The sequence below is a fragment of the Centropristis striata genome, chromosome 13 (genome assembly GCF_030273125.1).
Source record: "Centropristis striata isolate RG_2023a ecotype Rhode Island chromosome 13, C.striata_1.0, whole genome shotgun sequence".
Classification (NCBI taxonomy): Eukaryota; Metazoa; Chordata; class Actinopteri; order Perciformes; family Serranidae; genus Centropristis; species Centropristis striata.
This window is the reverse complement of record NC_081529.1, coordinates 31894399-31907511: the sequence shown is the minus strand read 5'-3', so window position 1 is coordinate 31907511 and position 13113 is coordinate 31894399. Positions and strand designations below refer to the sequence as shown.

General features: G+C 40.5%; 1 protein-coding gene across 1 annotated transcript in view; it reads left to right on the top strand.

Annotated features, from left to right (window-relative positions):
• The window catches only part of tnrc6c1 (trinucleotide repeat containing adaptor 6C1), a 69494-nt gene extending 56706 nt beyond the window's left edge, over positions 1–12788 (top strand). Inside the window, exons 13-20 of the mRNA XM_059349040.1 lie at positions 45–285; positions 1688–1852; positions 2824–3000; positions 4119–4268; positions 7345–7563; positions 9219–9292; positions 9404–9543; positions 10307–12788. Of these exons, the coding sequence (XP_059205023.1) occupies positions 45–285; positions 1688–1852; positions 2824–3000; positions 4119–4268; positions 7345–7563; positions 9219–9292; positions 9404–9543; positions 10307–10706 (1566 nt within the window). The 3' untranslated portion in view covers positions 10707–12788. The remainder of the gene's footprint in view (positions 1–44; positions 286–1687; positions 1853–2823; positions 3001–4118; positions 4269–7344; positions 7564–9218; positions 9293–9403; positions 9544–10306) is intronic.
• Positions 12789–13113: the final 325 nt, after the last annotated feature.

Here is a 13113-nt window from a genome sequence, read left to right as displayed (position 1 = left end):
CTGTTATAGATCCTAACTATGTCTATATTGTGATGTCGCCCCAGGTTGCACGTACAATCAATAACATGCAGCAGCAGATCCAACAGCACCAGCGTCAGCTGGCCCAGGCCCTGCTGATGAAGCAGCAGCAACAGCAGCCACCCCCCTCCCACTCAGGCCTGCATCCTGGCGGGGCCAAATCCAGCCTGGATTCATTTCCAGGTCACCCCCAGGCTCCAGGCCTCCCTGACCTGCAGACCAAAGAGCCGCAGTCATCTCCCAACACCTACAGCCCCTACTCTCTCTGTGAGTGGCCTATACCTTTTCTCTCTGAGTGGCATATGGGTGGTTGACGTGAACTCAAATTCAAAGTGAAAAAAAGAATAATTCAAAAATATATGTCAAATGACATACAATTACATTCCCTTATATGTGAATAATTCATAACTGAATGTGTCCATTTCTAATTCTTCATATATTTAGCATATTATTAACTTTTGGTGTGGTAGTCCTAAAATGTGTCCACCGGTGCAACAAAATAAAGAATGTCATTATCTAATTCAGAGAATGTTGGACAGATAAGAAAGATAAGCCCAAGGCATATTAGTTATTTATTATTTTTAATCAATTTAGATTATTTTCAATGATCAATCAATGTAAATTGATAAAAAAATTTTTAGATCAATACTTAAACTGCGTTGTACCAAAGGACTACCTCAAGACGACCAGTTCCAACACTGCACGGAAATAGTAATATTATGAAAATATTTGAGACAGAAGTGATCTTGTGTGCAGTCCACCTGCTCCAGAGATTCTTCTGTCCTTCCTGATTCTGGAAGGACCCCTCTCAGTAATGGGGTGGTCACATTAATGCCTGTTTTATATCTACATCATGGCGTTGCTCCAGGACGACACCAGTTTTGCGGACAAAATGTAATGTGTCATAATAACTCTACATAGGGACCTTAACACTTATATCCTCTAGATTAATTAAGTAAACACTCGTATGACATGCATTCAAGTATTTTAATGTATTTAGATTCATTTTTCATTAAATTACAGCTGTTTTAAGATAAGTAATGCTACCTAGGACAGTTGCACCGGTGGACAAATGTCATGTTCAAAACAGAATATTTGCATAGTTGAAGAACGATACTCATTGTTTGCAGATGGATTAGATGTAGAAGAATGAACTGCATATTAAAACATTAATTTTAATGAAATATTATCAAATTTTAGTAATATTTGTCACTGGGAACACAAAAATTGAGCGTCACGTCAACCACCCATATATATATACTGGCCTACAAAGTCTAACTGCAGTAACTACACAAAGGGTAAAACTGGGAAAAACTGCTTTTACCCATAAGAACCCACGGTGACACCCGTGTAACATCTTATTAACTTAAGATTAAATTTATTATAATTTCTATTATTCTTTTCTTCCCTATTCAACACATTGAAGAAATACAAGACTACAATGTCTCAGTCAAAGCAAACCACAGTTACTGCAATTTTTGTGATTATTTGTCTGAAATAAAGCAAAATAGAAATTTAAAACTTTGTCACAATATAAAACAGACATCACAGAGTTTATTTTTAGTTATAACTCAGTTTCGACCAAACATTTAGTTACTGCAGTTAGTCTTTGAAGGGCAGAATAGGTAACCCTGTGGGCTTGTGTAGTAACAGCTCTCTGTCTCCTCAGCTGGACTGAATCCAAACATGAATGTAAACTGCATGGAGGTGGGAGGTCTGTCTATGAAGGAACCCCCCCAGCCTCAATCGCGCCTCTCACAGTGGACGCATCCCAACTCCATCGAAAGCCTCTCTGGAAGCTCCTCTCCTCTGGAGCCCAACCTGGGCAAGCATGGTGAGGAAAGAAAGCCTGATGTGAAGCTTTTTTTTGTCTTTCTTATTTACTTTTTTGTTTTTTGAATTTACATGTAAATGAACAAACAAACAATCAAACATGAAGACAAATACAGAACATATCAAGGGAAAAGTAAAAGCGTACAAAAGGGAATTGGAAAACACCCAACAAAAAAAAGGGAAAGGTACAAAGAAATGAAAGTATTCTGATAGTCCAATCTGAGATTACCTGAAATCCAGTTTTATGGTAGAGACATATGTAATCAATTTTTTGCCAATTTTCAATAAATACCTCTTTTTGTGTTCTTAAATTGAAAATAATTATTTCCATTACAAAGATGTTGTACACAATATCAATCCATTCATCTGCACTAGGTGCCTCCCTCTTCAGCCATTTCTTCGTTTGTTTTTTTTTTTGATTGATTGATTTAAGTTTATTTCGAATATGAAAACAAAATAATAAAAAAAAAGAGTCAGACAAAACATTTAACATGACATGTAGAATACATATTTGAAAAGGAGTGAGAAGAAGTAAAACTTATAAACTCCCACACCCTCTCCTTAAATATGACAAGTTAAAATCCTTGTCTAAACATGTCTTGTATTACAAAACATAAATATAATTTACCTATACACCGTAATTATACATACATGCATGCATACATGCATACATACATGCATACATACATACATACATACATACATACATACATACATACATACATACATACATACATACAAACAACAACACAAGGAAAAGAAACAACAACACAAAATGACAACCAGTGTAAAAAAGATCAAAATAAATAAACACATCCTCATAACACTTGCTGCTACCCAACATCTCCCTCATCCCTCATTTGATTTCTTACAGGCCATCCAAACATTTCCCATATTTCACTGTTTTCAACCTCTACACTTTGATAAATGTTTTATTTTAATGTTATGTTATGTTTAATTTCACTTTCTCAGGTGCCAATCTGGGCCCCCCTGGTAAGCCCCCTCAGCTGGAGGACTCTTACAGCCCCTACAACCTGATGTCCAGCTCAGAGTCTCCTACCAGCCCCCTGGTCCCCCCAGACAGCTGGGGGCAGGGCAAGAGCACCAGTGACAAGATGGCCAATGGGACCAATATCAACTGGCCACCAGGTTAGAAACACTTACAGTCGTCTCTGTTGAGCCAGATGAGGATCACTGTTAACCTCTTTGTTTCATCTAGTTAGCCATGTAGCCAACTACAAAAAAGTAGAATATCGCAAAAAAGTTCAATGTTTTTTGTTAATCATTTCAGAAAGTGAAACTCGTATATTATATAGATTCATTACACATAGAGTGAAATATTCCAAGCCTGTATTTCTTGTACTTTTGATGATTCTGGCTTAGAGATAATGAAAACACAAAACTCAGTGTCTCAGAAAATTAGAATATTACATACGATCAATAAAAAAAAGGATATTTTAAACACAAATGTTAGGCTTCTGAAAAGTCTGTTCATTTCTCTCCATCAATACTTGGTTGGGCTCCTTTTGAATCATGAATTAGTGCATTAATACTTGGTGTCATGGAGGAGATCAGCCTACAGCACCATGTTGCTTTTATAGCAGCCTTCAGCTCATCTGGTGTCTCTCACCTTCCTCTTGACAACAGCCCATAGACTCCTATGGGGTTGAGGTCAGCCCAGTTTGCTGGCCAGTCCAGCCCAGTAACACCGTGGTCATTGAAGCAGCTTTTGGTACCTTTGCCAGTGTGGGCAGGTGCCAAGTCCTGCTGGAAAATGAAAGCAGCATCTCCAAAGAGCTTGTGGAAGCATGAAGACTCTAAAATGTCCTGCTAGATGGCTGCTATGTTGACTGTGGACTTCAGAAAACACAGTGGACCAACAGCAGCAAAGGACATGGCCCCAAACCACCACTGACCCAGGACCAGCACATTACACTCACCAGCAATATTCTAGTTTTATACTGAGACACTGAGTTTTGTGTTTTCATTATCTCTAAGCCAGAATCATCAAAATTACAAGAAAAACAGGCTTGAAATATTTCACTCTGTGTAATGAATCTATATAATGTATGAGTTTCACTTTCTGAAATTATGAACAAAAAAAAGACATTGAACTATACAACTTTTTGAGATGTATTAAATAATTCTGCTGTATTCTTTGCTCTCAATGTAGACGTTTTGGCATGCTTACTTTGTCAGGAAAAAGAAAAACTGGAAAAGACAAGTAAAAAACCAAACTTTGCTAACATTGTAATATTGATTTTCAGAGTTCTGCCCCGGTGTGCCCTGGAAGGGCCTCCAGAACATCGACCCAGAGACCGACCCTAACGTGACCCCCGGCAGCGTCCCCAGCGGGCCCACCATCAACACCAACATCCAAGATGTCAACCGCTACCTGCTGCGGGACCGGAGTGGAGGTGAGAGCAGCTCACAGAGCTTTCAGCTAGAACGTGTCTTTCGACATTTTTGTGCGATGGTCCTGAAATACGTTTTTATAGAACAAGCCCCAGTAAGTAAGCCCTATGTATTTTAATAAGGCTGCAGAATATAAGGAAAATATGCACACATCACATTGAATAACTATTACTTGGGTAACACTTTACAATAACCAACTAAGTGATGTTTATAGATGGTTTATAAACCAATTATTAACCATTTACAAAGTGCTATACATATTTAATCTTTAAATGTTTTAAACCAATTTCTTAAAGGTATATGAATAATTTCAAGTTCAATATTTTTGGTCAATTATTTCAGAAAGTGAAACTCATACATTATATAGATTCATTACACATAGAGTGAAATATTTCAAGCCTGTTTTTCTTGTCATTTTGATTATTCTGGCTTAGAGATAATAGTGTCTCAGAAAATTAGAATATTACATAAGATCAGTAAATAAAAAGGATATTAACTAAGTGATGTTTATAGATGGTTTATAAACCAATTATTAACCATTTACAAAGTGCTATACATATTTAATCTTTAAATGTTTTAAACCAATTTCTAAAAGGCATATGAATCATTTCAAAATCATTAACAGACTTAATATGGTGTTAAAATGTTATAATGAGTGCAACTATACACTATTAATAAACTATTAATTATAATTTATTGGTTTGTTAATGGTAAATTAACTATAAACATGCATTAATATACCATCAGTTTGCCAAATATAAATGATTAAGTTAGTTAAACATTAATAAATTATGTATTTACCATTGTAAATGGCCTATATACGGTTTATTAATGATGATTAAACTTTAATAATCTGTTTACCATTTATAAATGATGGTTATTGTAAAGTTTTACCATTACTTGCCACAAATAGATTCTAAAGTGTATTCAAGTCTGCCTTTCTGCTGCTAGAATACAACAAATTGCTTGTTTGATTATAAAAAAGAAAAAGAAAAAATACTTTTTCTCCTGATACTCTATTTCAACTATCTAAAAAAGACCAGAGTGTAATATCGCAGTCTTTAGCAATGGGTTTATCACGCAAATTATCTTTAAAATATTGTGTCATGCAGCTGCTGCCACCAGAGAGTCTTCTTTTTATTCTTTTGTTCTTCATTTTCCTGCTTTTAACTGTTTCTATAATCCTTATCGTTTACCTGTTTACACTCTTCACTTCTTTACGCTTACTCTCATCATTTGTCGTGCATTTTTCCTTTACTCCATTTTCTCTTTCTGCTATTTTTTCCTTATTTGTTTGTGTTTGTCTATTTGTTTGTGTTTGCTGGCATCGGCTCAGGCTCCTCTCCCACTTCATCTCAGAACGAGGCTCTGCCTCCCTCCACCGATTGGCCAGTCAGTGCCTACACTAGCTCGTTCAGTCTGTCGTCCCCGGAGTCGGACGATGCAGGTACATGGTTTATCCATAACCTCCCCCCCCCCCCCCCCACACACACACACACACTGCAGTGGCCGAATCTCTGCAAATCAACATTCTCCTCTCCCGCCTGTTACCTTACAACCAGAGCCTCAAACACTCACTGGAGAACCACCTGTCTCCCGTCCCTTTGATCCTCTTTGAGCTCTCTCCCTGTCAACTTTGCCTCTCATGCAGTGCTTATTCCCCCTGTGGTGTTAGTGTATCTAGTGGAGCTCCTTGTGTGTGGCATGGAAAGTGCTGTACAAACATGAAGGATTGTTTTACAGGGTTCGTACGGACGCTTGAAATCCTTGAAAATGCTTGAATTTAAATGTTGTATTTTCAAGGTTTGAAAAGTGCTTGGATTTTGGGTAAAGTGCTTGTAAATGCTTGAAATTCTTACTGTATTTCTCTTGCAATCTGACTATAGATAACCGCATTTTCAATGGAAAAAAATATACAAACTGAACAGCCTATAGCCTATCTGAAATGAAGACCGCTCCGCCTGCGTCTCTGTGGGAATTTTGAGACCTAAACTCTACCTATTTTTAAGAAAAAAAAGTATAGATAACCAGTAAATAACGAGCAATATTGTATGTTTTCTGTAATTAAAATAAACCTTTTCATGTGGATTATGCATCAATTTTTCACTAATATGGCTTTGAAAATGTCCTAAAAATTAGTGTATTAAATAATATAATTAAATAAAAATATTTTTTATAATAATAAATAATATTTTTTTACATATTATTATAAATAATACATACAAAATATTAGACAAAAATAATAACAAAAAAAAACTAAACTGTATTTCTCTTGCAATCTGACTATAGATAACCGCATTTTCAATGGAAAAAAAATATACAAACTGAACAGCCTATAGCCTATAATCTGAAATGAAGAGCGCTCCGCCTGCGTCTTCTTGTTTCTGAGATGTTTCTTGTTGCTCTACCCTGTATCTTCTTACTGAAGGGAGTTTTTCTGATTCCTAGTGGATGTGAGGGCTCCTGAAGTATTTGTGGGTCTTTCCTCCTAGTTTGGGTCGTGTTTAGTTCCACCACCTGCCGGTTGATGATTTTTGTGAGCTTACTTTTGCTCCTAGCCCCTAGACCAGGCATGTCCAAACTATTCCACAAAGGGCCGTGTGGCTGCAGGTTTTCGTTCCAACCAAGCAGCAGCACACCAGACTTGACTCAGTTAATCAACTGATCTCAGTCTTCAGACAGTTGATTGGTCAAACTTTGTGCTTTTGCTTGGTTGAAACGAAAACCTGCAGCCACGCGGCCCTTTGTGGAATAGTTTGGACATTCCTGCCCTAGACTCTAATACCAGTATGTTTTATGAGATAAGCAAACTACTTTTAGTTGTTAAAAGTGTAATACCATTGCTGGTGAAATTACCCCTTTTAGTATCAAAGTACTCATCTAAAACATACCATTTACAGCCGTTGTAAGGTACCGGAAAAGCTTGAAAATGGACCTTGAAAAGTGCTTGAATTTGACCACTGAAAAAGTGTACGAACCCTGGTTTTAGTCCGATCATTTTGCTCCTTCCTGTCGGAGAAGCTCTCTTTCCGTCTCTTGGTTCATTAGGTCAACTTTCCCCTCCCTCTTTCCTTCCAGGTAAACTGTCGGAGATGAAATCCACTTGGTCTCCAGGTCCCATTTCTCACAGCCAGGCGTCTCTGTCCCACGAGCTGTGGAAGGTCCCCCAGGGCCCCCGGAGCAGCAACACGGCCCCTTCCCGCCCCCCACCAGGCCTCACCAACACCAAGCCTTCTTCAACCTGGGGGGGCAGCTCCCTGGGTCTGGCCCAGGGCTGGAGCAGCTCTTACACCACAGGTAGTCCCATAGTGAAATATTAATAAGCCAGGCATCAGAGTGAAACCTGCTCTGTAACATCCAAAATAAAAAAGATACAGGTGCATCTCAATAAATTAGAATATCATAGAAAAGTTTATTTATGTCAGTAATTCAATTCAAAAAGTGGAAATAACACATTATATAGATCCATTACACACAAAATGAAACATTATAATTAACTTCTAAACTTCTAATTATAATGATTATAGCTTACATTTAATGAAGACCTAAAATTCAGTGTCTCAAAAAAATTAATATTACAAAAGACCAATTTTAAAAAGTATGTTTAATATGGAAATCTCTCAGTTTTACCCTTTGCGTGGTTACTGCAGTTAGACTCTGTAGGGCAGTATAGCTGAGCCATTTTGACCAGTTCTCTTCAGAATTATCAGTTTGGTTCCTTAGTTTAAATGTAATTCTCTCCATAACATATATATTGTAGATTACATCAATCCACTCATTTATTGTTGGTTTGTCTTTCTTAAGACATTTTCTGGTCAGAGCCTTTTTACACCCCACTAACAACACTCTCAAAAGGTATTTGTCCTGCTTCTGAAAACAAGAAGCTTTAAACATAAAATCAATGACATGTGGTACAGGCCTAGTGTGGACATTTTACAATTTGGGGCATAAACAAAAATCTAAATCAGTCAATCAATGAAAATCAGTTGAGACTTTCTGCAAAGACACAAAGCCTAAGACCTTTGTTTCTGCTGTGAGCGGTTAAAAGGTCAGGTCATGGAGTCATATTGTGTCTGTGTGTGTGTTGTTACGTTTGCAGTATGAGTGTACTGGAAGCTGCACTTTGATGTGGCATAAAATCACAGTTTGAGGGTTTCAACTGACACTGGGTGTAAATCAACCCCACCCAGTCAGTTGTGTTAACTGTTTTTGTTTCAGGCAGGCATGTCAACCCTTTAATGCACAACATGGGTCTACAGTGACCTGATATGTATGAGTTTTTAGTTATATATATATCTTAAATTATTTTCATCATTCAGTATTTCCAGGTTTTTGACCATCATATATCCTAATTATATGTTTTCCTTTATTACTTTTTAAATAAAATCCCTTTTTGTGTCACTACTCTCCTAATGCACAAAATGGGGGGAAAAATTACCCATATCCATTTTTTAGCTAAGTAGCTTATTAAGCAAAATACTTAGCTACCTTCTTGGCTAAGTATTTAGCTACGTTGCTTGCTAAGCTAACTACTTAGCTAACTTCTTGGCTAAGTAGTTAGTTACTTAGCTAACTTCTTGGCTAAGTATTTAGCGAAGTAGCTTGCTAAGCTAACTACTTAGCTAATTTCTTGGTGAAGTAGTAAGCCTAGCAAGCTACTTAGCCAAGTAGTTAGCTATGTAACAAAACAAAAACTTTTTTTCTTCATAAAGTATGAGAGGCAAAACAGAAATAATGATCAGTTGTTATCATAAACAAGATATTTAAAGAAGAATACTTGGAATATTCAATCATAAATCAAAATATAGAGCACAGAAACACACAGCAACCATTAAATGACATGGGAAATGAATGCGGGTCATTTTTGACCCATGTTTTGCATTAGAAGGGTGTCAGTGAGTTGTGCATCAAAGGGTTAAGTATAAGCATCTGTGTGTCTCTCTTCTCCACAGCAGGTACCACGTGGAGTACAGACAGCTCCACCAGGACCAGTAGCTGGCTGGTTCTGAGGAACCTCACTCCACAGGTACCACTTTATACAATCAGCTGCAATTAAGCATTTCAGCCTCACAGAGAATAAAGTGTACTTGTCCACTAATGTTACGTTACTCTTTCTGTTTGCCTGTCTGTGTCCCAGATTGACGGTTCAACTCTGCGTACACTGTGCATGCAACATGGCCCCCTCATCACATTCCACCTCAACCTGACACAGGGCAACGCTGTGGTGCGCTACAGCTCCAAGGATGAAGCTGCCAAGGCTCAGAAGTCCCTGCACATGTACGTTTCTAAACCCTTAAAGTCATTTTTGTCTTATTTTTTTAGGGGTGGAGATAACAGGTTCCACATAGAAGTGATGTACATCATCTAAAAGCTTGGAAACTGAAGATTAATTTGGCAGAGGCAGCTCAGTTGCTCTTCGCATCGACTGGAGCCAGTTGAGGTGGTTTGGGCATCTGGTAAGGATCCTCTCGGGCACCTCCCGTTAGAGGTGTTCCGGGCACGTCCAACTGGTAGGAGGCCCCGGGGAAGACCCAGAACACGGTGGAGGGATTATATCTCTCTCCTGGCCTGGGAACGCCTCAGGGTCCAGGAGGAGCTGGACGTTGTGGCTGGGGAGAGGGGCGTCTGGAGTGCCCTGCTTAGCCTGCTGCCCCCGCGACCCGGCCCGGATAAGTGGATGAGAATGGATGGATGGATGGAGCTCAGTTGTTTCTCAAAAAGAATCCTAATTTTAGTTTAGCTAAGTAGCTTCCTAAGATAACTACTTAGCTAACTTCTTGGCTAAGTATTTAGCTAAGTAGCTTGCTAAGCTAACTACTTAGCTAACTTCTTGGCTAAGTAGTTAGTTACTTTTGTCAGTTTTGTCACAAGGCTTTCAATATGGGGTTTAAATGACCGCAATAGTGAACCCTAAATATTTTTAAGCCGTTACCCTTTCAATTTCATCACCTTGTACTGTCGTTATCTTTGGCAGATTGGATGTCAAGTCTTCACCGTTAGCCATTACCTCATGTATGCTTTTCCTCTCTCCTCCGTCCAGGTGCGTGCTCGGGAACACCACCATCCTGGCAGAGTTTGCCGGGGAAGAGGAAGTGAACCGCTTCTTTGCACAGGGCCAGTCGCTCGGAGGAACAACCAGCTGGCAGGCCAGTCCAGGCACCAATCAGACCAGAATGGGCGGGAGCGGATCCGGAGCCTCCCACCCCATCGGTCACTCCCCCCACTGGAACAACAACAACAACGGCAGCAGCAGCAGCAGCAGTAGCGCGTCCCTGGGAACGGGCGGAGCAAAGACGGGCGGAGAGCTGCTGTGGGGCGGCGTGCAGCAGTATTCCAGCCTGTGGGGACCCCCCAGTGGAGAGGAAGGACGGGTGATGGGGAGCCCCACCCCAATCAATACGCTGTTGCCTGGGGACCTGCTGAGTGGGGAGTCCATGTAGGACCGAAGAGCCAAGGCGTAACCAACAGCAACAGGAGCAAAAATCTTGCAAATCATTGTGGAGATAATCAGTGTGGCTGTGACAGTGAAAAGGAGAGACGAGAGGAGGGCGGGGCCACATCCTCGCTGCTCACCCTCGCCAACCTCCTCTACTCCTTTTTTTTTTTTTTTTTTTTTTAAAGACATTTCAATTGCAGTTTATTTTTGTGAATCTCAGTGAGAGATTCTGGTCACAGTGTTTTACTTTTGGAGTCACAGGAAGAAGTCTTTCATTCAACAAAGGAAGAGAACTTTTTACAGAAATGTACTTTTTGGGAACTCGCCGTGTGAAACATCTACTTTAGCTCAAACTGACACACAACGACGAGCTGCCATCTTTAAACTTAAAGCGTAAATCTCTCTCTTGCCTGTTCAGGCAATCATACTGCACCTCAGAGATCCATGAAAAGGCATCATTCCCAAAGTAAAAACCCTTCAATCAGAGTGGTTGTCGAACTTTCAGCTGGTCCAGACTCAACATTTGTTTCTCTCAGCACTAATATTAGCCTTAACCTCTTTCCTGCCCTGCTATCCTCACTCACTCTGTACTTGGTGAAGAAGCATACGGACACTTGCACACCCTTATTTCTGAGCCAGTGAGTGGAGAGTACATGCTGCTGCGGCTCAACGTAAGCAACCACAGCTCACAACTTCAGTGCATTTTGTGCAAGCAGATCAAGTTCCCCACACAACGCTCAAAGGGAATGATGCAACTCTGTTCGCCGTGTTCAAGCCATTTATTTTTGTAGTGTTTATTTTTCTTCTTCCTTTTTAAAACCATTGCAAACAAAGCTAAGAAATGATATTATTCAAATGTGTCTGTCAATCTTACCCGGCGGCGGGGGGGAGGGAGGGGGGGTCGTCACCATGTACAGTGATGGACGACAAGAAAAATGAACCACTGCTATTACTAAGGAACTGTAAAAGACAAACACTTCGATGCACCTCAACTCGTCTGCGGGCAAAAACTCGCAGCTCAGTCTCAGTCTCGGACCCTCTCACTGATGCTGTGGAAAACCTCAAGTCGTAAATGTTTCCCACTGGCGTGTGTCTTTTCCCACCATTTCAAGTGACGTGCAATATAAGCCACAGACTCTACCGTCCAAGCACCCTACCACCACCTCTCTCACAGACAGACAGACAGACAGAGAGGAGACTGTAAGGAATGATTGAACTGCAAAAACGCTATCTTCCCCCGCAAAACCCCCTCCTCCCCCACCCCGAAAACTGCCACTACGACCCTTCATCTCCCCCCTTCAAGAGTGTGTGAGCTCAGGAGAGGAGCGAGCTGGTCTTCAACCACCTTCTGTCCAAGAGGAAAAGGACACAAAGCACTTCTTCTGCCAGCCTACTCTCCACACTTATGCCAGTGACTCGTTTTGGGGGAGAAGGAGGGACAGGTGTGTGTGTGCGTGTGTGTGTTTCTGTGTATGTATGTGTGTGTTTGTGTGCTTGGGGAGAAGGCATCAAACCAAAATGAGAGGAGCCTGTTTTTCCTTTTTTTACCCAGAAGACCAGATGACCTTTGTTTTTTTTTTTTCTTTTTTGCCCAAATTTGGTAGAAAAGTTTGAAGCAAAGCTTTTGTGGATAGGCGGTCTATCATATAGCACTTAGCAAGAGCGTCGCAGCTCGTTATACCCTTAATGCCAACGAATAGAAGAAAGGAGAAGCAACACTGGCAAATAAAAAAAACAAACTGATAAAACAAAGACAAAAAAGCAATCTGCTTAGTGGCTTCTCTATATACTTATTTTTTACCTTGACATGGATGTGAAGATTTTTTTTTTTTTTTTTTTTTTTCAATCCTTCTTCCCTCAAGTCGGTGGGACCAGGAAGGATGTCAAACATGGTAGCAAAGTGAAGGGAAATACAAAGAACTCAACTGACGATGGGTGCAGCAGGGAAAGAGCCCGAAGCACTCGCCCTCTTTTATCAAAGTAAATATCACTGTTACATCTTTAGCCTTGGTGTCTGGACACTCGACGTGTTTATGTTCTACTGGATCCAGCAGGGAGGATCGCCATCTTCTTCGTCCTTTTTTTTTTTTTTTTTTTTGTCTTCTTTCTATTGGAGGCCCTGCCAACCTGTGTGATAGTGTGGCCACTGAGTGCCTGCCTGCTGCAGGGTGCAGTGCTCTGCAGCAGCCCTCACCCCTCCCTCCCTTCCTCCTTTCCTCCCTTCCTCCCTCCCTCTTCGCTCTCTCGCTGCCTCCTTGCGGATCCCCACAGACTGGCTTCCCTCCTCTTCCTCCCCTCCCCCACCCCCCCCCACCCCCCCCGGCCTCCAGGCCAAGAGCAGCTCTTTCAGAACTGGCCCACCTGTATTAAATCTACTACTACTGCTGCGCCAGAGTCTGTCCTCAGCAACC